Source organism: Mus musculus, chromosome 17, assembly GCF_000001635.26.
Source record: "Mus musculus strain C57BL/6J chromosome 17, GRCm38.p6 C57BL/6J".
Taxonomy (NCBI): Eukaryota; Metazoa; Chordata; class Mammalia; order Rodentia; family Muridae; genus Mus; species Mus musculus.
In genome coordinates, this window is record NC_000083.6 from 86,479,113 (window position 1) to 86,503,068 (window position 23,956).

Sequence of the window (23,956 nt, forward strand, 5' to 3'; positions counted from 1 at the left end):
TGTTGCCACTGAAAGCAGCAAGGAGCAAGGCTGCAGCAGGGCCTTCTGTGCTCCCAAGGGTAAACTGAGGCCTGGTCCCACAGCTGTGTGCAGGGGGTGGGGGGCTGTTTTGTTGGCCTGGTTAAATGTGAAGTCTAGAGACGACAATAGAGCTTAGTTGGTAGAGCATCTAGCATGCAGAAGGCCCTAGGTTCAACCCTTAGCACATAACCCAAGCACGGCGGTGCACACCTGAAATCCCAACACTAGGAAGATAGAGACAGAAGGACAGAGGTTCAGGGTCATTTTTGGCTGCATGGCAAGTTCAAAGCCAGCCTGGGATACACGATACCCATCTCAAGGAAGGAAGAATACCTTACGACCCAGCAGCTGTTTCTCCTGACCCTTGACCTCGGAGCATAGCCTGCAGTAGATGGTTACTGTCATTGCTTTCACATGAAGATGGAGAGGGAGATAACGAGCTTTACTGCCCGACTTCCTTCCCGTGGGCATTCCGTTGACTATTTACTGGGCACTTCCTGCGTGGCAGGCATTGGACCCTGTCCAGTGGAGGCAAAGAACACATGAACCCTGACTCCACAGTCCTTACAGGTCTCATGGCCTGGGAACCTTAGGTTTCTGAGGCTTTCCCTCACTGTGTGGAAGGGACACGGCCCACGAGACTCTGGGCTTTGCACAGTTCAGAGCTCAGATTGGAAGCACACAGCTACCACTTACATCTGGCACCGGATGCTTCCTTCTATCTTTCCTGACAGATTGAACAGTGATGTCTCCAGAGAGGCAATGCTCCTAAAAGTGGTCCATATCCCCAGAGACAAATAGTCAAGGTCTCAAGAATGGAGTTTCTTAGAATGGTGGGGTTGGTACCCATCCCGATGTTGCCACCATGGACAGTCCCTGTGCTTCTGGAGTCCAGCATGCTTTGGTTATCACTGAGTGCCTTTCGTCAGGTGACGAGTCTTTAACTCATTCCTTCGAGTCACTGGCTTTAGTAGTATAATCAGTGTAGATACACACACACACACACACACACACACACACACACACACACACACCACAAACACTTGCAGTTCCAAGTGCTTCATTTCCAACATCCTCTACTCAAAAATGCTCTGCTTTAATAGAGAGTTTGAAGACAGATCGGGCTCCACAGAAAGACTCCAGCTCAAATAAAAAACAAAATGCTCTGGTGATGTCAGGTGCCCTGGATGCTTTCTTTCCCACCACGAGCGCTTGCCCAGTTGCTTGTCTTGTGTCAGTCTGCGTACTCCTTGCTGGTGCAGTAAACAGGAATGCCGTGTCTTCCTGTTGCCCTGGCTTTTGTCTGATGCGCACACATACTCCCATGGGCATATCTACTTGTGAGTGTGCTGTCTTGGTGTTTGCTTCTCCATATGACTCTGGCGTGTTCTTGGATATGTTTCTCACCATCTCATTATCTTCTCACTGTTCTGACACCTGGGAATCTTTGTTGGTCCCAGCTGAGATCCGTACAGCTGTCTCCAACCCCGTTGGCCTCCTGATCACCTGGGTCAACTTTCCCTACCTCTTCACCTTGGTCTGCCACTCATACCTTTATTAAATTATTCCTGGTCAGTAAGTTTCTCTTCTCATATATGTCGACCGTATATGAGAACTGCAGGAATAGAGTAGACGGTGACCTCATCAGATCTGAGGAGTCAGAAAGGAACATGTGTGACGGACACACACAACACTCGTGTGCCATAAATCTAAGGTGGGTGGACACAATTCTTCTCAATAGCCCTGGGGAAACTTGTACTCTGACAGGACCCTAATGGATGGCCCATAGATGAGAGAGGAATAAGTAGCATTATGGCTACATGGGAGGACCAACCATTTCTAGGAGCTGGATAATGGGGGACACCATAGGCATGGCTTCATATCTACACCTAGATCAGTGTCTATGTCCAGCTCTCGTTGTCTCTGAGTCCGCCAAGGGGACCTTTCCATGCCACAGTCAGCTGATGATCTAAGGCACCCTACGCACTACCCCCTCCCTGGTTCCTGGGGTCAGAAGCACATCTTTCTTCCCAGACTTTCCTGCCCTGTCTCAGAAGGGCTGGTTCACGTGGCTGCCTCACCAGGTGGGCAGGGAGTTGCTCTCGGGAGGTTCTGAGGAGACTCGAGAAGGTGAACTGTGCTGACTGGTGACTCTCAGCTCTGTAGAAATCTTCAAGTCCCCTTCACTTCTCCATTAGTTTGCTGACCTCACTCTCCTATGACATCAGGTGGAGGCGAAAAACTGTCCTTATATTCCAAATGAGCGGTCTTGAGGTCCCAAGGAACCTGGAAACCCAAGGCTGGGCCACTGCCTGGACACTTGAGTTTCTGTTCAGTGTCCTCTCTGTCTATTCTGTCCCACACCTTTCTCCTTTTCACCAATGAGCAAGTAGCAGCAGAGTTCATTAGAACCCCGAGCTCTGAAATCGTACACATGGGCACGCGGGCCTGTCTTTGCATCTCTTGCATGTTTCTGAATCCCACAGTGCTTTCATTTCCTTGTCGGCGAAGTTGAGGAACCAGTAGCCCCACCCGCTATGGTGGTGGGAGAGTTTAAGGCAGTAGTGTCTAACTCAGTGTCCTGTGGCCATCGATCTATTAGCCATCTTCCTCCTCCATACTGTGCAGAATATATGTGCTACTTTGTGGGGTCTTGGGTTTCATCTTAAGCTGCTGGAAGCTTCTCTTTTCCAGGCTAGACCTCTGTGCAACAAAGCCATGTTGACGGCACCCAGTGATGCCTTGTGACCGACTTCAGTGTGAGGTGCTCATTGCTAATCGCCTGTTGTGATCATGTAGAGGCCTGAAGTCTGGGAGCAGACCTGGGAAGCAGCCTCATCTTGCCTGTGAATTAGGAAGGGAAAGCTGGGCCAGAGGAGTGGTTCCCTTCAGGGGCCTGCAGTGATTTGTGCCTTCAGAGAACCCAGGGAGCAGTGAGCTCCCCAGAGGAGCTGAGTGCTGACGGTGTGTCTTCCTGTTCCTGCAGGTGGGCTCCCAACGGTTCAGCGTCAACATGCCCCACAAGTTCGGGATCCACAACTACAAGGTCCCCACGTTCTGTGACCACTGTGGGTCCCTGCTCTGGGGCCTCTTGCGGCAGGGCTTGCAGTGTAAAGGTGAGTCTCTTCCCGACCCCTCAGCCCAGGATCCATTCCCCGCTCCCTTCATTTTCCCTTTTGCAAAAAAAGCATTCTGTCCTCGTAGCGTTTCTTTCTAGAGTGGGTTCCAGATTTGGCTGGGGAATTGGCCGCATACCCTTGATAAGCCATTGTCTCCTGACTGTTTTCCCGTTAAGACCTCTCTTGGAAGAAAGTGGCCAGGAGTGTGGAGGACACGTGACAAGGAAGACTTGGCTATGCCTCATAACGTGGCTGCAACCCGGGAGAAACAAAATGGAAGATGTAAAGAAAAGAGGCACTGGTCCGAGAGGGAGGGCATAGTTTTTGAAGATTAACGAAGGAGTAGGTATAAGCTCGTGGTCTTCTCTCTCCAGCCTTTGCTCGGAGTTGACTCTTGGAGAATGTCACACTAGGGCATTGTCACCCGTGATCTTACTGATCCTCCAGGGGCTGTGCATAGATGACTACATCCCCATGGCAGAAACTGAGGCTCAGAAATAAGGTAGCATGCTCACGCCCCAAGGCTTAGTCACAGAAATGGAGCCCCTATCTCGGGTTCCCCACTCTGCTCCTGCTACGCCATCTCCCACGTGTCTGTTCCAGTGAGCGTGCTGGGTAGCCCCAGGAATAGCACACCAACGTGACATGTGGAAACATATTCAAAGGGCCTCGCCGTGCATATGATCCAGTGTGCCCACAGTCTTAGACAACCGTGAGCAAAGTAAGATGTTTACATGGAGAGTGGTTTTAAATTAGGTTTTGTTTTCTGTCCTGATTATATGAATACATAATAACCATCTTTTAATAAATGCCATATAAGGAAATAAGCGGGGTATGGACACACTGATCACTGAAGGGATGTTGCCAAGACATTGTAAATCATGGTTGCTGTAAAAAATAAAGGAGAATAACAACGTTAAAGCAGGCGAGTTCACGGTCTGGAGTGACTAGACCAGCCATGAAGATAAGGGCACGCTCTGTGGAAGAGCAGCTGTGGGAGGAAGGCCAGGGCTGGGGACAAAATGGCAAATTTGACCTGGGGATGGGTTGTTTAGCTTGAGGGAGCCATCATGCTGCTGGCCATTCTTGCTGGGTCGGCTTAGCATTTCCAATGATTGGTAGGAGTAGCTGTAAAGAAGATGTTACCCTCAGCCTGGGGGTCGCAGGTGTGAGGAGAGGAGAGTCAAGGATGGACCGTTAGGGCCTGAGATGGTGATGCTCGAATAAGCTGCAAAGGTCACAGGTAGGAAGGACCACATGGGTAGGAGGGAAGCAGTAAAGATTGGTGGGAATACACCCCCACCCCCAAGCACTGTGTGAGAGCAGGGACAGTGGAAACCAGCAGTGAATATGCGTTTAAGATTTTATCCAAGTCCAGTGGTGGCACACGCCTTTAGTCCCTCAGGAGGCAGAGGCAGGCCCATCTCCGTGAACTCAAAGCCAGCCTAGATCTATAAAGCGAGTTCCATGACAGCCAGGGCTACACAGAGAAACGCCCCGTCTCTCTCTCTCTCTCTCTCTCTCTCTCTCTCTCTCTCTCTCTCTCTCTCTCTTTCTCTCTCTCTCTCTCTCTCTCTCTCTCTCTCTCTCTCTCTCTCTCTCTCTCACACACACACACACACACAACAGTTGCAGAGCATAATACAGACTGTGCAGGTCCCTGTGCCCAAATCCCAGACTGGTCTAGCATGGCCCTGCTGCTGCAGCCCCACCTGCACATTTTGGGTGCTCAGCTCAACAGGAATACAAGCTAGGTGACAGAGTGATAGTGGCTCTTTAAAACGAATAAGAGCCCCACCAAGGCAAAGTGACTTGTTTACTTGGGCATATTTTCATCTTTAAGAATCCAGTGCAAATGAATTGTTATCAGGCAGTTCAGGGCTGAGTGAGGTGCAGTTTGGTATTTCCTCATAGTCCTCTGTGTGTGTGTGTGTGTGTGTGTGTGTGTGTTGCTTCATGTGAATGTCACTCAGGTTTCATTAGGTCACAAATGGCACACTCACTTCATGTTTGGGTCTGTGGCTTCCTGGTGTCACCACAGCCTCCAGGAGCCTGTGCTCTCAATGGGTACCTCAGTCACCCACTACCCCTATGCCCAGCCAGCTTTGTCCCAGGACTAGGCTTCTCAAAGTCCTTTCTCTGCCGCTTCCTCAAGTTGTCTGAGGCAAAGTCCTCTTTAAAACCACCAGTTCACTAGCCTACCAAGCCAAATCCATCCTGGGGAAAGACAGATCTGACGTTTAAACACCAGAGGGCGCCCCAGTGAAACTGAACAGGCAAGTTAGTTGCTCTTGGGCAAGGGAGAGTTGTCCAGTATTGTTGGGCAGGCAGGACAGAGAGTTGGGTGTTGCTGATTTGCTGATGGGGGAGGGGTGGAAAGCCAAACAGAGGCAAAGTGTTTGCCTGGACTATGTGTTCTGCCTGAGCATGCTCAGACCTTCCTAGTGATACCTGGTCCAGACCCAGAAGGCTATGGTAGAGTTTTCTTGTTTGCTTGTGTAACTGAGAAAACTTCTCTTCCGCACATTCCCACACTGCCTTCATCCTGAGACATCCATTCAGCTGGAGCCTCTATGCTGTGCCCAGTCCAGACCAGTGGTCACACTCATGCGGCAAGAAGGAAGTCTGGCCTCGCCTACTTTGTTTGATACAAGCAGTTTCTTATTTGCTTTATTGACCATAGATTGTAGGGACGTTTGGGTCTCCTAGCAAAGCAGAGCAGAAATGTAGAGTCCCCCATAGATCCCTGTCCCCCACACATGCATAGACCCCACCATAAGTGTTCCACACCAGAGTGATCCACTGGTTAACACTGGTGGACCTGTGCCAACATGCTACCATCGTGCGAAGTCCGCAGTTTACATTGAGGCTTATGGTGGGCATCAGAAGACAGTTCTACAGTAACATGCATCTGGCAGTGTGGCATGGAAGGCAGTCCCCTGTGTCGGAGGATTATGAAAACAGCTGCCGAAAACATTCATGGGCAGGTTTTTGGTGTAGAAGTAAATTTTCAACTGATTTTAGTATAAGGAGAACCACCAGATGTATACTTGCTGGATTCTGTGGTAAAGAGAACTTTTTCAGGGTTAGCGGCACCTGAGTTGTCTAATAGCTAAAATGGCAGTGCTGTTCTTGCTCCACCCTTGAACTAGCAGTGAACGAGGGTTTTATATCTTACATCTTGACCAGTATTGGATTGGATATTTACAGTGTTTTAGATTTTGTGTGTTTTAATATTAATAGAATATTAATAGAATGGTGTAGTAGTATCATGCTCTCTCTCTCTCTCTCTCTCTCTCTCTCTCTCTCTCTCTCTCTCTCTTTTTCTCTCTCCCTCCCCCCTTCCTTCCTGGTGAACAAAACCAAACAGCTCTTTCTCACTTGACTTTGCATTTATAATCCAATTGATTTTGATGCATTTTTTAAATCTTATCCTTATCCTGGATGTAATTTGTACATTTTTCTAGTTTCTTAGACGCTTAGTTTCTAGCTGCTTAGGTGACTTAGGGACGTTTTCTTTCTAATACATTCACATTGTGTGCTATAAAGGTCCCTCTAAGCATGCTTTGGCTGCATCTCATCGAATTTGATAAAGCTGTCCCTTCCATATCAATCGGCTTTCCCCTGGGAGTCTCCCTTTGCCTTCCTCGTTAGTTGGCAGTATGTTGCCTGAGATTCTCCAGTTACCCTTCTGTTACCGACTTCTAGTTCCACACCGCTGTGGTCTGAAATCAGACATCCTGTAAATGCTGCACAATTATTTGGAATAAGATGTAGACGTACAGCTTTCACAGTCCTACAAAGAGACCTCCGCTGAACTGGAGCTCAGGCCTGGAGCAAGACTCCAGCCCAACTCCAGCCTGACTCCAGCCCGGTGTCTGCTTCTTGGAGTTCCCCATGTTTCCTTGGTGATTTTATTTCATGGAGCTTTTGCCACCATGATAACTCCAGCCTCAGACCCACTGTAGGCACGGCCTAGCCCTGGTTCTAAAGCCCGCTGACCATCTGGAAGCGCTGGACCATTCCTGACTTTACCGGCCTAGCACCCAACATACTTATAGCCCCAGATCTGGAGCACAGTAATAGAGGCCTCTATGGCAACCGCTGCTCATGAACAGCTACCCCTCGTACTGTAGCTCCTGGATCCAATTGCAACCATGTACGCCTCATCGGATGGTCTGTTGCAGGCTAGGATGTAAAGTCACAACAGTTCTAAAACAGTTTGATTTTTATGGCATTTTATGGTCCAGCATGTGGTGTGTACAAAGGGACATTTCTGTGTGCTGCAGACAGTGTGTGTCTTTCTGTTGGATGAAAGTCAGTGGACTCAGGTCTATCCATGTTATTGATATAGCTGCAGCATTTAACCATGACCTTGGGGATTTTCTGTCTTCAAGTCTTTTCCTGTCTGGTAGAGGAGTATTGACGTCTCTGAATCTAATAGTGAGGCCATCCAGTTTTGTTTTGTTTTGTTTTGTTTTTTTCTTTTTCTTTTTTTAATCAGGTACATTTTGACATTCTCTTGCTAGGTGCATACGCACCAGGGATTTTATCTCCTTGGTGAGCCAGCTCGTTTATCACTATACACTTCCCCTCTTTTAATACAATGGCTATGCTTGTTCTAAAACTATCTGTATCCGGTTAATATACTGTGATACAAAGAAGCAGATTCTCTCTAAAACCCTCAAGGAAGTGGCAGGAGATATGGCCAAGAGCTCCCTTGGATACTGGAAACTGCAAATATTAAACTTTATATGTGCCGTGTTTCTTCCTTTCTTATACATGTGTCAGAGTTGCAATTATAAATGTAGGTACAGTAAGAGGCTGATAACAATAACGAGCAATAGACCAGGACACTTGTAACAGTTGAGCTGTCGTGTGCTAGCATCACGTCCTTTGCAGTTTGGGGTCTTATGAGTAAAACAGTCACTGTCATCATACCCATGTGACAGTTTGGATTTTAAACATTGTCCACTGGCCCTTGTGTCAGAGGCTTGGGCCACAGTTTGGTTTGGAAAGTAGTGGAATCCTTGAAGTGACAGGTCTCCTTAAACTGTCCCCTCCATCCCCACCATCCAAGATGGAACCCAGGGCCCTATGCATTAGTAGGTAGGCAAGTAGTCTACCATTGAGCTATACCCTCAGAGTCTGTTAAAGATTATTAGCCCAGTTTGAAAGTTCCAACATCCTTGCTATGTCAGAGTCTAGATCCATTGCTCCATCTCCTCAAACTCTTTTATATGTTTTATATTTTTTCTTGATAACCAGATATGATCTTCTAGGCTAAAGGACTGGCAGTGAAAGCTCTGTGATGTCTTATAGGTAGCTTGTGTCTACGGAGTATAAACCCCTCCGGCAGAATGGGGTGATTAGAGTGGTTTTGTTAGGAGCTGATAAAACCCAGGAGTAAAGCTCAAGGAAGATATTTCTTCTCTGGCCTGTTTCAGGGCCGTTGGGTTTTCTCTGGCCCTGTTGGAAGCTGGCTGAGTGTCTCCTGTGATTACCAGGGGGGCTCCCTATATCATGTGACCCACAGCAGAGCAGTGGGTAGACCACATATATGGCATGCATCCATTTGGGCCTAGAATCATTTGGGTCCATGAAAATAATTTGGTTCTTGCAGAGGCAGTTTCCTGTTGGCCTAAAGGAAGTGTAAATGTGCCTGCTGCTTGTTCTTTGTGTGTGCAGGGAAAGCGGCAGAGAGAAACACCCAGAGCCACCTTCTGGACATTCTCTGCAAGGTGGCTGCTGGATGACAGTAGTTCTCTCTAATGGGATAGGCGGTGGTTTTATCTATTTTCATTTTTCTTCATTTTCCAACCTTTTCCAAGTGAGCCCATTCCTTCTGTAATTTGGTAAAGGTCATGTTTTGGGCGTGAGCATTGGCTGTCTATGTCTCCCTTACAGTCTGCAAAATGAATGTTCACCGGCGATGTGAGACCAATGTGGCTCCCAACTGTGGGGTAGACGCCAGAGGAATTGCCAAAGTGCTGGCTGACCTTGGTGTTACTCCAGACAAAATCACCAACAGTGGCCAAAGGAGGAAAAAGGTAAGGAAGCCACCGTGGATTATCCGGAGCTCTCTCCAGGCCTGCTTCTGAGGGCATCCCTAGGTGAGGGTGGGGGATTCCTGGGTTTAGGATCGGCACCTTACTCAAAATAGCAGGTGTTTGTAGAAAGAGGCCAGATAACACGAAAGGCTCATTACACCTCAAAAATCGGAGGAAGCAGATGGCAAAGCGAGCCTTAGGAGCTATGTGTGGGTTAGGGGTCTTAGTGCTAGAGTCTTTTCCTTCGTGTCCATAAAACCCGAGTTCAGTTTTCAGGAACACAACAGAATAAAAAGCTCACCTGAGCAAACAAGCTTTGAGATGAGGATCTTGAAGTCCCTTCTAGAAAACAAAACAAAACAAAACAAAACAAAACAAAACAAAACAAAAACGACACTCCAGAACCATGGTTCTCAGCCTTCCTAGTGCTGGGACCCTTTAATACAGTTCCTCATGTTGTGGTGACTCCCAACCATAAAATTGTTCATCGCTACTTCATAACCGTCACTGTGCCACCACTATGAATTGTAATGTAAATATCCATGTCTTCTGATGGTCTCAGGGTCATTCAACTCCCACCAGTTCCCCGGGATCGCTGCTGCTTTAGGCACGGAAGCAGACTAAGCTGCTACCAGAGCTGTCCTGAAGTACTTAGTGTCTGAATGTGGGCCCCGGTGTTAAGGAGAGCTGGGTGCACAGATGAGCTGGCTCCTTTATCTAGCACTGAGTTGATCAGGAAATCTACTTAAGAATGCATGGCCTTTCTTTAGAGACCAAAGCCTATTTACCCATATGGCATTCTAAATGTCATTTGGAAGAGTTGTATTTTTCTAATTTGTTCTTTGACGAGTCAGAGCCTACGGATGTAAACAGAGCTGGCTCTGCTTCAGCCTTAGCACCTGCTCTAGAAAATTTTAGAGGCCTCTGGAAAACAGGTTGTGAGGAGGATCAGAGCCACATTGTCAGAATAGACAGTGCTGCTGTGGGTGGCCAGGGGGTGGCCCCACCTGCCAGGTGTCAAACAAATAGCAAAAGTGCTATTCTAGGGGAGCAAGTGTGTCTCTAGGTGCCTCCTGGCCTTTGCTCTACCCTTGGCCTGAAGTCCCTTCAGAGGAGCCTACATTTCCACTCTTCTTGGTTTTGAACATGCCTGTGTCCTTTCCTTCATGCCTCCAGAAAAACGTGGTTCCCACTGATGGGGAGACAACGTTCATCTTTTTAACTCTCTCTTATGTCTTCCCAACAAACAAAGCTGTTTTGTAAGCCCCGAAGAAACTATCCTCTCCCACACAATGTCTTAAACATTGTGTGGCTTCTCTAGGACCTGTGAATCCTGCTGGGGAAAAAAAGCAAAAAAAAAACTTTTTTTTTTTTGGTGCCCCAAGGCACTGCAGTTGCAAAGCCACTGTGACACTAGCCACTCTAGGGCTCCTAAAGAGGCAGGCTTAGCTAGGCCTCTGGTGCCTTGCACTAGTGATGAGCGCCAGAGAAAGTCCTCGTCGGAGGAATGGCTTCTCTCTGTTGGAAGTGGGACAGGCTTTGTCACAAGAGGACTCTTCTGTCCTGTATCCACGCCGGCTGTGCTTCCGGTGACAAGGCGCTGTCCACTGACTTACATTTGGAAACTTAAGTTTGTGGACTCATGATGAGAAAGGACCGGCTGGAAAATGTAAGAACGGGTAGAGAAAGCTCCCAGGAGTTATCACCCAGCGATCTCCACTGAGTGACAGCTCTGAGAGGAAGCTTCAGTTGTATGATCTGACAGAGAGGGGAGAGACATAGCCTTGGTCAGAAGCTAGACGGTCTTTGCAGGAGTCTCAGACCTTTTGCTAGAAAAGACCCTTGGGAAGACTAAGAGCAGAGGGAGCCGGAATTCTTGTGAACTCTAGATCCATACTGGCACTTAAGCTGGACCTGCCAGCGGTATCCCAGGGGACAAATGTGACTGAGAATCTTCCACTAAAATGTGCTAATGGGTTTAAATGACATCTAAAAATATTAATGAGCGTCTGCTATGCCAGCTACAAGAAGCAGTGAAAGTACTGGAAAGTCTGTCTAAGGAGAGAACCCCACACAATATAACCTGCAGGTGCTGTCATTGATATAAAGGTGAATAAGACCATGAATAAATACCAAACAGAGTAGAGCTGGTCGAGACCTCATTGACTTGGAGAGAGAACTTGCACTATATAGATATTGTGGGGTTGGGAGTGAGGAGTGGGGAGAGGTGTGTGTGAGGTGTCACGGGAAGACTGGAGCAGAGCTTGGCTTTAGAGGCCATCTGTCTTGGGCAAGGATAAATATTTGAGGAGGCAGTGGAGATCTTTCGTTCTCCATCTGATGGGACACTGCTGCACTTCTGAGCTTCCGTACGGCGGTGTCTTAATGCTTTTGATAACTAACGCAGGCATTCTCCCTGACGATTCTCCCGCCCTCTGCTCTCTTTAGCTCGCTGCTGGTGCTGAGTCCCCACAGCCGGCTTCTGGAAACTCCCCATCTGAAGACGACCGATCCAAGTCAGCGCCCACCTCCCCTTGTGACCAGGGTGAGACTCTGAGATTTGCCTCTTACCAGTGACCCCTGTCACTTGCTGTTCAGTGCAGCCAGCAGTCCTACCAGCAGGTCCCCACACACTACTTCCTTGTTGATATGGCAGTAGTTGCTCTTGCAGGCTTACGAGGCTTTCTTGAGGGCGCCAAGCAGGAGTGCTCGCCTCTGTTCCCTCCAGCCTAGGGTTAGCGGGAGGCCCACATGTGTGGGATGCAGCCTTTGCTCACTGCGCCATCCTTCCGGCTGGACCTAGACATGTCCGTATACTTGCCTTCCAGCCCTCCCCATTAATGGTGGCACCCCAAGATCTGAGATTTGGCTGATTTAGGGATGATGTCTCTTCTCCTATTCATTTATGGAATCTGAGATGCTAGAACTAAACAGGGACTTCTGTCTGAACCCTCCCCTTCTGGTGACAAATGGGTCCCAACCATCCCCGGAGAGAGCTGCATGCTCCCACAAGGCGGAATGACTTCACCGTAGGGTGGCGCCCTTCCCTGTGGCCCTTTCTGAGGTGTTATTGCTAATATTTTACCCACATCAGCTCTATACCAGGTAATAGGCTAAGGAATGGGAGCTCAGCATTGAGAAATGCTTGTCCTGAGGCCCAGAACCAAGTTGGTGTCCAGGACTGGCCTGTGCCTCTCCTGAACAATGAGCTCCTCATTGGAGGTCATCGCTATGACACAGCGCTTCTTACTCAGGAGTGAGCAGGACCGTTTCAGTGGCCCTTCTCCAGTCTTGAGACTATAGATTAGTCACTCTCAGCTCCTCTTCCAGCCTCTTTCACTTGCTGTGTCTTTACTTCATTCCCAAAGAGATTCCATCCCTCCCTAAGTAATCAGCTTAGAGATCCTATCCTGGGCCAGTCAGACATTTTCAGCTTTCCCCCTTTTTCATACAGAATGTCCTGAAACCTCAAAGAGATGGGGTCCAATGATAACAGACCTAGATAGAGTGACATACCCCTGATTTTTAGGCCTGGCTCTTGCCTGGTGTGCTGTCTGCTGTGCCTCTTGGGCCTTTATTCAGACAGATGTGCCATCCAGGCAGGTCCCATGCTTCCCAGCCTCACAGGAGAACTAAAGGATATGTAACATATCACAAAACTGAGATGAGCGAGAAACTCTTTCTCCTCTTCTGTAAGAATTCAGAAAGCCATTTTCTTTGAGCTTTGGGGTCTTCAGACACCTGAGTTCTACCTTCCAAGATGCTCTTAACAACTGAGGCCTTCCCGGCGGGACAAAAGTCATATCTTGGAGTGAGTGAGCTACAGAACTTCTGAGTCTGTCATGCAGGGCTGTCTGCGGGCTTGGCTGTTGTCCTTCCACCCCGTTATGAGTTCACTCCAGATCCCCTGCGTGGGCCCTTAGGACTCGAGTCCTTCTGGAAAGGAAGCAGAGACCTTCCTCTCCAGAGGTGCTGCTCACTGATCTGTCTTCATTCCGAGGCATAGATACTCTGTCACCGTCTGTAACCCCTGTTACTCATGAGAGTCTTTTACAGTAGGATCATGTCAGGACACCCATACTACACAGATGAGTGCTCCTGTTGGCGAATGAATGTCTAACCATAAAAGACCTTCTTCATACAGAAAGGGTCAGAGGGCCACCCAGCACTGTCATCCAGGTAATTTAGGTCACATACTCCAGAAGGCCACAAGACTGTCTCGTAGTTGAGAAATTGTACTGCGGAATTCCTGACCCAGCAGAGATAAGTTTGTGGCATGCCATTGTGGGAAACTAATCTTTGTTAATGATAAGCCTGTGGCTCATTCTATTGGGTAGCTTCGTGTGGGGCAAGTGCTCAGCATAAAGCCAACCTCAAGGCTAAGTAAAGGCGTTTAGAAAAAACAAAGGCTTCCTAGATGTTGTTTTCAAGTTCTTTTGGTTCTAGTTCACAGCCCCCGCGAGTGAGTGAGTGAGTGAGTGAGTGAGTGAGTGAGTGAGTGAGTGATTCTGTCACCAGGAACGCCTGTGAGGGTGACTTCTGAGTGTTCTCATCTTCAAAGGAAAGTTGAAGGGAAGGGTGCCTTGTTGCCCCTGAGTCTGCAGAGATCCAGGGAAGGCATGTAGTCTCACCACACCGAAATTATGGACAAGGTTGCTAGGCCTTCAGAGGCCTTTGGTGGCAATGAGTCCCAACAGATCGGGAACTGTGTCTTCCTCGTCTTTGCAGATTGACGCCTTGTTGTACCTTAGGTACTGAAAGAAACATGTTAGACAGATGGAGGAACCTACAGGATGCCCCTGGGTCTGCCGCCGCCACGAAGAAATGAAGGATGATCATGGGTCCTGAAGGTTGAGTCTTAATGTAAATGGCTCATGAGGTGTGTCCTAATCCAGTTCCTTTTTACCTTTGGCCCTAGAACTAAAAGAACTTGAAAACAACATTCGGAAGGCCTTGTCATTTGACAACCGAGGAGAGGAGCACCGAGCGTCGTCGGCCACCGATGGCCAGCTGGCAAGCCCCGGAGAGAACGGGGAAGTCCGGCCAGGCCAGGCCAAGCGCTTGGGGCTGGATGAGTTCAACTTCATCAAGGTGTTGGGCAAAGGCAGCTTTGGCAAGGTCTGTGGGCATCACCGTAGGATTCAGTAGTTCTCACTTATCAAATGGGGAAAAGAGGCAAAGAGGGAGGGAGGGAGGGAGGGAGGGAGGGAGGGAGGGAGGGACCACACTGAGCAGTTTCATGTGTTAGCATGTCCCTTCTTCCCAACTGTCAACTCCATGTGCACATTTCTTCCTTTGTGCAGAGAGCCATGTGAAATCCCGCTTTCTCAGTAGGAAAACCTTAAGCATGAGCTCTGAGCGTCTGTCCTTGGTGGACTCCAGGTTCAGAGCAAACCTTGCTGTGTAGGACTCTGGAAGCTGAATGTCCTTAACTGATTTTCCTGGTGCTTGCTAACCATTCTGCTCTTCTTCTCCACGTGAGAGGAGAGCTGGATAATTGTGTAGTGGATCCGGGCCTTTGCCCTTGAGGGCATTTCCCCCAGATCTCTGCTGCACTCTATGCCTTGTGGGGCTGTGCCCACCAGTGATGGTCCTGGCAAAATGCAAAGAGCCCAGAAAAATGAGGGGCATTTCAGATATCTGTCTATCTGTCTCCTTGTCTGTCTTAATACCGTGCCTGGTGTAGCAGTTAGGTTCTCTCATTTGTGCTGGGCTCTGGGAAGCAGCCAGGAGTGAAAGGCCTAATTCACCATTCCAAGGCCATTCTGAGGGAAGGCTCCGTGAAGCCCTCAGGCACAGGGCCTGCCTCTGCAGGCACTCACCTGCCCTATCTGTCCCGAGATCACCTGGCAGGGAGGTTACTGAAATTTCCTCAGATGGCAACTGCTGAATCGATCACATTCTTTAAAAACTAGCTTAATAAGAAACAGACCCCAGGCCTCTGGTTTACGTGTGGCTCTGGCTTAGGCTATGAGCAGGGCTAGGTCTGAATCTGAGCAGGATTCTAGGGAACTGAGCATGCTCAGAACTCCCAGGTCTGCACGTAAGGTAGACAGGATAGGGGTCCTGAAGACTCTGAGCGCTTAGCTGGCTTCTTAGGCAAAATCACACCATCGCAAGCAGCTTGGAGCCCGTTTTACATAGGCTGTATTTTGTAGGTGACAGAATCCGCACCCTCTCAAGTTCCTTGGGTTATGTTCGGTTTACTTTGACGGCAACATTGGAATAGCATTCTTCAAAGTTCCCAGGAAGGAGAATGACCTGCAACTATTTGGAGATAAATGAAAACGCCAACTGATAGGCAAATGCCAAGAAAACAGACTCCCCATAAGCCCTCAGGGGAAGGAATTGTGTCTTTACCTGCAGCACTGTGGATAAAACTGTAAAGGCAAACACAGGGCACGATTAAGTACACACAGATAAAGAGGTTATGTTCAGTAAGAAAAGATAGCAGCAGCTTGTCATGAAGCAGGCAAGGGAGGGCCAGTGCGGAGAGCAAGAGGTTTGTCTTTATGTCTCTTATGTGTACCGACTTAGAAGTAACAACCCCAAATAACTAGACAGAGGAGAAAACTCTCCCACAAAGAGAATCGACTGGAAAATAAATCTCCCAGGAAGGTAGACTGCAAGTTGAAAGCAGAGTCAGGGTAATGTCTCCCGTTTGTCAAGGAAGAGGAAGCAAGCCAACAGAAGGGGAAGGTGAAAGCGGCCCCATGCTCAGAGACGCTATTCTCTGAAGTAGCCCTCTTAAAAACCAGGAAATGTGGGCTGCAGAGATGGCTCAGCAGTTAGGGGCACTGTCTGCTCTTCTAGAGGTCCTGAGCAACCACGTGGTGGCTCACAACCATCTGTAATGGGATCCGATGCCCTCTCCTGGTGTGTCTGAAGACATGTACTTATATAAGTAAATAAACAAGTCTTTTTTTAAAAATCGGGAAGTGTGTAAAATGTTCAACCCTTTAGTTCTAAAACTATCTATTTCAAGGATATAATGCCAAACAAAATTTTAAATTGTGTCCAAAAGCACTCAGCGCAACTTATATAGAACTTAATTGGGTATAACTTGTTTCTAATATGAAGGAGATAGCAGAATCAATTATAGTGTATTTACTTTGAACTGAGTACCAGCAATCATGATAGAGATGAAGACTTTATAGGAAAATACATATAACATATTGCTTCTTCTGAAAGTCTGTATGTGTGTGTGGTATGGTGGGGCACACCTAATATTTTAGCATTTGGATGAAACAGAAGTGTCATGAGTTCAAGACCAACATGGGCTACATAGTGGGAACTGTCAAAAGAAATGAAGAAAGAGGGAAAAGGCGAGAAGAGAAAGATACAAGGGAGAGATAGGAAGCACGCTACATTTGTTCTCTGATAATTACAGTATCACTAGTGGAGATGAAGATATGAATAATTAGCCCCTGTGCATTAAACTTCTCTTACCTGAGCACTGTGCCAGAGATTTAAAAAAAAAAAACCCCTTAGGTAGTTTCCCTAAACGTTTAAAATGTTAGCTTCCTAAACATCTTCATTAAAAATGAAAGAAAGAAACAATTGACACTTAGATATTTGACATCATTTGGTTCTGTGGGTGTGAAGACTGACCAGATGTGTTAAAACTGGTTGCAGGTCATGTTGGCGGAACTCAAAGGCAAAGATGAAGTCTACGCTGTGAAGGTCTTGAAGAAGGACGTTATCCTACAAGACGATGATGTGGACTGCACAATGACAGAGAAGAGGATTTTGGCTCTGGCTCGGAAACACCCTTATCTAACCCAACTCTATTGCTGCTTCCAGACCAAGGTATGCTTAAGAAGGGGCTGGCCAGCTGACCTCTTGGGTAGTATCGTGGCATCTAACACACAGAATCTAAGCTATCAGAAACCACTTTTGACCGTCTGCGTACCTCTCTCCAAGACTTAGTGTGGTGGAGTGGATTTTACCCTTGCAGAGATAGGCGTTCGATTGAACACCATATGTGTGTCTGTGCAGGGATGAAAGATCGATAGTGCACTTTCAGATTGTGGCAACTCAAAGCCAAATGGTCAACCCCAGTGTTGACTCATTGGAAAAACCAACAGATGCGGTGTAAACCCGGTTCCAGCTCTTTTCAATCAACAGTAAGATTGCTTCTAGGCTGCTTCAGCTCAAAAGAAGAAAAAAAAAAAAAGCAAAAGCTACCTTCATCCTTCTACCTTGTGTGATGTCATAGGAGATGTTGAATCTAAACAAATGCTTGGAATTCCACAGTGAAATCCAACCATATAAAAGTTACCTGGCTGCCAGCAGGTGGCAGTAAAGGATGAGTGTGTGTATGGACATTGTAGCACACACCCACACCCATCTGATTTGGTATTATTCTTACAGAAACAGCACATGTTCTTCATAAAAATTCTTATTTTATTTTCCTTTTTGGAAATGCGTATGGGAGAAAGTCTTCTAGGATGCATTGTGAATCTGTAGTATTTGTGTGCTTTAGAAGGCAATCCAGACTGGGTCCTAGACAGTGAAGGGTGACATGTATGTAGGTGCTCGTGTGTGTGTGTGTGTGTGTGTGTGTGTGTGTGTGTGTGTGTGTGTATGTGTGTGTATGTGTGTGCGCATGTGCACACGCATACATGTGTTCTATATGCTAGGTCCTGGTGAACAAGACCCCGTTCCTGCCATCAGAAACTTGACAGCCTCTTTGCTCCAGCCCCCACCCTTACCCCTGAGGCAGTTTCTGAGAACCCTGCTTGTCTGAGGAGCTTTAGGAATGGGAGACTCTGTGGCCTGAGCTCCCATCCAGTAGTCTCAGGTCACATTAGCTCACTGGAGTCCCGGAAGAGTCCTGCAGCGTACCAAGAAAGATTACCTTAGTTTAATCCACAGTTGCCCAATTATTTTGGTCCCGACTCTCCCCCATCAACCCACGCATGACATCAGTAAGCAACACTGATCTAGGAAAGTTTTCCTCTCCTTCTGATGGCATCAGAAATGAGAACCACCTGAAAGGGCCTGGCCACTCTGCGGCTTATTTTTCAGGAACACCAGGGTTGCTTTCTCTATGAAACTGTCCTCAGAGACCCTGCTTCATAAAAATCTGTTTCTTTTCTGAGAAGCCTCAGATTGGTGGCTAAGTCATTTCTCTTTCAAACTTGTGTTGTGTAACACCAAACAGATTAGTGTGAGTTCATGTTTGTGTACAAATGCAGAGTCCAGTGTGGCAGAACAAGTGCAGAGATGGGTTTGGCGTTGTTCTCCCACTACAGCTTGGCTACTGTGGTTTTGGTTTTGAGATGGGGCCCCATTCTGAAGTTCAGTTCATTACTAGCCTGGAACTCGGGACAGTCCTGCCTCCACCTATTAAGTCCTGGCATTATAGGCACGAGCCACCATATCTAACTCATTTAGAACTTAATTCAAGATCAAAGAGAAAAGTATCAGGTGTGATATGTCTTTATTGTCTGTGGTTCTTTTCACATGGGCTTACATTCAGTAGTTTTAAGTTTTGTCTTAAAAGCAATAACAACAAAACCACTTAGTCTACTTTTTTCTTTGTATCATTGAAAAAATTGTTTCAGAGAACCAACAGTTGTGTGTGTGTGTGCGCGCGCGTGTGTGGTGGGTATTGGGAATTGAACTTAGAATCTCATGCCTGCCTTGAAGTAGGTGCTGGGTGTGGGGTTATCAGCGGGACACAGATTTGCCTGAGGAAGGATGACTGGGTGACTGGGGTCAGGACTTGGGGCTCATACTAACATCTGCAGTAAATTAGCACTAAGAAATCCTTAGTGTTTCCGTGGCATTCACACCAAGAAGAGCTGGGAGCTGCTGCTCTCAGGTCTAGCGGGGCAGCGGTGCTTTTGAAGGGTGAGATGGAGTGGAAGCAGAAAGGACAGCCTCAATCCGTGCTCAGTTTTCAACCTTGCTTGGATGTTGTTTTTCCTGAAAAAGTACCATTCCTCAGCCACCATACTGTTGTGGTTTTGACTGAGATTTTCATATATGATTCAAACCCACAAATATCTGTTTCAATCCTATTAAGATTTTTGCCTCATCCTTCATTAGAACGGGCAAAGCAACAGTGGGTGTGAAGTTGGTTTGGGCTGAGCCCCAGTGTGGTGGTTTGAATGAGCAGGACCCCTCCGGGCTCAGCTACTTGAATGTTGGCCTCCAGTTGGTGGCAGTGTTTGAGGAGACTCAAGAGATGCAGCTTTGTTGGGGGAACTGTGTCACTGGGAGTGGGCTTTGGACTTCAGATGCTTCCCACCATTCCTAATGTGCTCTCTTTGCTTTTTGCATGCTGCTCAAGAGCTGAGCCCTCAGCTTGTTGCTTCCACCGCCATGTCTTTGCTACACCATCATGGACTCCACCCCTCTGGAACCATAAGTACAAAGAAACTCTTTGTTCTTAGGTTGCCTTGGTCATGCTGTCTAGTTACAGCAATTAGAAAAGTCACTAACAGACTCAGGTTTTAGTATACAGGGAGGAATAGCTCTTCTGGAAGCTGCCTTGAGAGCGTCCTGGTCGATTATGCAGAACTTTAAACTGGGTGCCATGTACAGGTTGGCTGGGAGAGCTTGGGAGAGGGTAAAGTAAGGTCCTGTGCCTTTTCTGGCATCCAGCAAGGATGGCCATGCAGAGCCATTGGTAACAACCATAATGGCCCAGTTAAGTTTGCCAGCAGCAGCCTGCTGAAGGACCAAGCTAAATTCAAATAAGGACTTAAGGTTTCTCTCTTCTAAGCTGTTCTGTCCTTGGTGATGTGCTGTAGTCTTCTTCCGCAGACTCTGGAAGATAAGAAACAAGTGAAATGATCCCAGAACCCAGCGCTAATGAGAATGATCAGATAGGCCAGTCAATCAAACCACAAATACATACATACCCATCAGATTCTGACCTTGTGCTAGACTTGAGACCCTGCTGTGTTTTTTAGCTTCTAGAGAACCTGAATCGGGCGAGGGAAGCTACAGAGCTGGCCTTTGAGATAGGGTTAGCATTGGGAGGAAGGCGGGCACCTAGAGATGGCTCCGAAGTTCTTTCTAGATTTCATTTGGCATTCTCCCACACTAGACTTCACAGCTCCTGTTTCCTGTTTCTCTGTGGACAGATGACACGAGAAAGAGGAGAAGGGGGGGGGGGGGTGCATACTGAGAAAATAAGCAAAACAAATTCTTGCTGAGAGAAAGGGACATGGCAGCGCTGGGACCCTCTTTAGGGGGCTGTGGTGCCCCGCTCGGCTCTCAAAGGCATGGCCCTCCTGCTCCAGGCTAGAGCCCCGTGCAGGAGCTGCTTTTACGGACTCTGCCTGTTTCATTGGCTGCTGGCGCTCAGAGAGCTCCCAGGAGGTAGATTTATTTTGATTTTGTGGTTAACAGAAAATTAAAAATCCCAAGCCCTTTGAGATTTCGTGTGTTTGTACTTTATCACTGCCATTACAAATCCATCCTTTCCAACTGGATCCCACAAAACCTGACCTGGCCGGTTTCACCCGTGGCATTGCCTCTTTAAAACTTGCAGTTGTGCACACTGTACCCGTCCCCCACCCTCTGGCATTTCCTGCCAGGCCTGGGAAGCCAAATCCAGGAGGACTTTGCTGTGAAGGAAACTGGGGAAGCGGGGCTGAGCTTCTACAGGATCTCCGCTGGCCAGTCTCCCTCCAGCCCTGGGGAACGGGCAGCATGGAAAATCCTTAAAAAGCAACTGGAGATGTTTTTCGAATGTGACTTAATCATCTCTGTGGGCATGGGGAGAGCTTCCCAGAGCAAGTGTTGACAACATAGGAGAGAATTTGTAGTTTCAAGGAACTCTAATGTTTGTTTTGACTTTTAGCAGAACAGTAAACCCTAAAGAAAAAAATGGGAAAGCAAGATGATCAGCAGAGAGATGGCAAATCTAATGAATAATCAGGCAAGTCTGAGAGAGCAGAGAAAGCAACCTGAGGGGTAGGCCATGGTCCTGCTAGACCACATGATGCTGGAGGTCCAAGGGCCTGGGAGGAGTTGGAGGGCTTTTGGCCCATTTTCTGGCTGTTTCTGGAAAACAAAAGCCTGAGATATTCCACACCTCTAGTTGGTTTGGATTAGCAGCCCTCAGGGACTCTGTGGTACACACTTGCCAGGAGAAGACTCTAAGCAGTAGTGCTAGGGTAGGTAGTGTTTTCTAGGATTAGGTGAAGTGAGTCTACATGGATGCTTTGGGCTTTGTGTGACACAGTGGCTTATGTAGTGATGGCGACTGGAGGAAGCACATCTCCTTGGTGCTGAAGAGCATCCTGAGTGAGGGTGCTGGGAAGCAATGCCATTTCTCTTGCTTTAGCCAGTTTACACACTCAGGGGTCCTGTGGCCTGCAAGCGACCAAGGGCTCATGGAGACTCTGATAGGAGGGTCAGTATTTAAAGTCATTGAGTGGTAATCTTTGCCTCCTGGGGAGGACGGAGGGGCATGTCTGTGTGTGTGTGTGTGTGGGGGGGTGTTGGAAATGCAAGTAGAAGGGCCACATGATTTCATATCAATCAGGCCTGATGAAGAGATCAATCACTCAGGTCTTGAGGCAAGGACCCACTCTAGAATGAAATGCATGCTTATAGAGTTCACTTTGCTCCTGTGTCCAGGATAGATAGGCAGGGAAGATAGGGAGGAGCAGGGAGGAGTGCTGCCCCTTAGTCTAGATACTGTCACATCACGTCAGCTAGCTTCTTTGCATGTAAGGAAGCCATTTGCCTGAACTGGAGTCGCCGTCATAGGCTTCTGCTCAGCTGGCCCTCTTCACATGCTACGACAAGGCAGGCGTGATTATTCTCTTCTTTATTTTCACATGTGATTATGATAACATGAACATAAGATGTATCACCTTGGGCACAGGCCTATAAATCTAACACTTGGAAGCTGAGGCAGGAGGAGAGAAAGTTTGAGGTGACCCTTACGAAGATTGCCTCAAAGAAATATCAAGCAAACAAAACAAAACACCCCAACCAACCAAACAGCCGATGCTCTGACCTTGGGGATGGGGTGATAGGCACATTTATGCACTTGTGTGTGTACCTGCTTGTGTGTATACACTTGTGTGTGTACCTGCATCTGAGCGTGTGAAGCCTGAGGTGAATCCGGAGTATGTTGCATCATGTTCCATTTTTAAAACAAGTCCTTGGTCACTGATCCCAGAGCTTGTCATTTGGGCTTGGCTAGCTGTCACCAGACTTTGTCTGTCTTGCCGAATCCAGAATTGGCTAGGGTGGGGCCTCACATTCTCCTATTCAGTCACAGTGTGTTGACCTCCTACTACGTGCCAGGTCATGAGGCACCACATTCTCTGTCACAGGATGTAGTGGCAGCCAGAGGAGGTCATGGTCTCACTTTATGGGAGCACACTTATTGTGTCACAGTGTGGAAAGTGCTGGCTTCATGCTAGTTCCCAAACACGGGGCTTTGTTTTTTGAGATAGGATCTTACTATGTAGTCCTGACTGCACTAGGACTCACTACACTGACCAGACTGGGTTCAAACTCACAGAAAGCCACTTATCTCAGTCTCCTGAGTGCTGGGGTTGAAGACGTGCCCCACCATGCCAAAACCAAGAATGTTTATTCTTTGTGGAAAATTTGAAAAATTCAAAAAAGACAAAAAAAAAAAAGAATAACTCAAATGGCTATATAACAAGAACAACTATGTGGTGTTTCCTGATTGTTTTAAAATAACATGCACTTGATACATATATTCCTAAAATGGCGACCGTCATATGGGATTCCCGCTCTCCTTCCTCTTATAACCTCCAGCTGGATGGTTTCCAGGCTTCGAGACCACCTAAGGCCCTGGTACAGAAATCTTGCACTGAAGGTAGAAGATGGCCACAAATGCTTGGTTTCTAGCGGGGCTGATCTGAAAGATTAGACTCTCTCCACAGTGCCTGTTCATCTCTGTCTGAGGGCTGGCCCTGGCCTCCCAAAAACACAACCTAACCCTGTGATACATTCTATGATACAAACTTGACCGTAACTTATAAATAAGCCATTGATGCTGACATAACGCAGACCAAGAGTTAAAGCCTTTAGCGTGTGTGTGTGTGTGTGTGTGTGTGTGTGCGTTCTGCTAAGCTATTTGTTTGTTCTAATGCAGCTAATTTTCATATTCATACATAGGGTTTATAGATATGCCTTGGTTGAGGTAGTGTGTGTGGGTGTGTGCTCATGTGTGCAGGCCCCATGTGTGGGTGTGTGCTCATGTGTGTAGCCCCCATGTGTGGGTATGTGCTCATGCAGGCCCCATGTGTGGGTGTGTGCTCATGCGGGCCTCATATGTGGGTGTGTGCTCATGTGTGCAGGCCCCATGCATGTCCCAGGAGGACGGCCTTCATATGCCACTTTCCCCATGTGACAGAGCAGCCCCACTCTGTCCAGCTTCACACCAACATTCCCAGCGAGGCAGAGCTGAGACTGGATCACAGCGCCCACTCTTGCCTCCTGGGGTAGAAGAACATTGTAGAGAGAGGTGGGGAAGGAGTGGGCTCTGCCCAGTTCTGCTGGTGGAGGGGGGAGACAGAGAGTTTTAAAGAGCAAGAGATGTCATAGAATAGATCCTGATTGGCAGAAGTTTCAGGGACAACAGATCCATCCTGGGACGTGTGAGAAAGAACTTGGTGTGAGAGATTCTGACTAAGTGCTAGAACTATGAGCGATGCCAGACAAGAGTCCAGACTCACTCTGGAAGAGACCTTCTCAAAGATGTTCTAGAGAACGATGACTTAGAAATGACAGCCTGTGCAGTTCTGTATGGCATGA

The 23,956-nt window shown here is 47.8% G+C and overlaps 1 protein-coding gene across 4 annotated transcripts in view; it reads left to right on the forward strand.

The window, feature by feature from the left end:
* Prkce (protein kinase C, epsilon) overlaps positions 1-23,956 on the forward strand; it is a 490,135-nt gene that overhangs the window by 311,328 nt on the left and 154,851 nt on the right. For all 4 annotated transcript variants that reach the window (NM_011104.3, XM_017317328.2, XM_030249576.1 and 1 more), the window contains 5 exons: positions 3,008-3,137; positions 9,048-9,190; positions 11,639-11,735; positions 14,109-14,308; positions 16,826-16,999. In NM_011104.3, coding sequence (NP_035234.1) covers positions 3,008-3,137; positions 9,048-9,190; positions 11,639-11,735; positions 14,109-14,308; positions 16,826-16,999 — 744 coding nt within the window. The remainder of the gene's footprint in view (positions 1-3,007; positions 3,138-9,047; positions 9,191-11,638; positions 11,736-14,108; positions 14,309-16,825; positions 17,000-23,956) is intronic.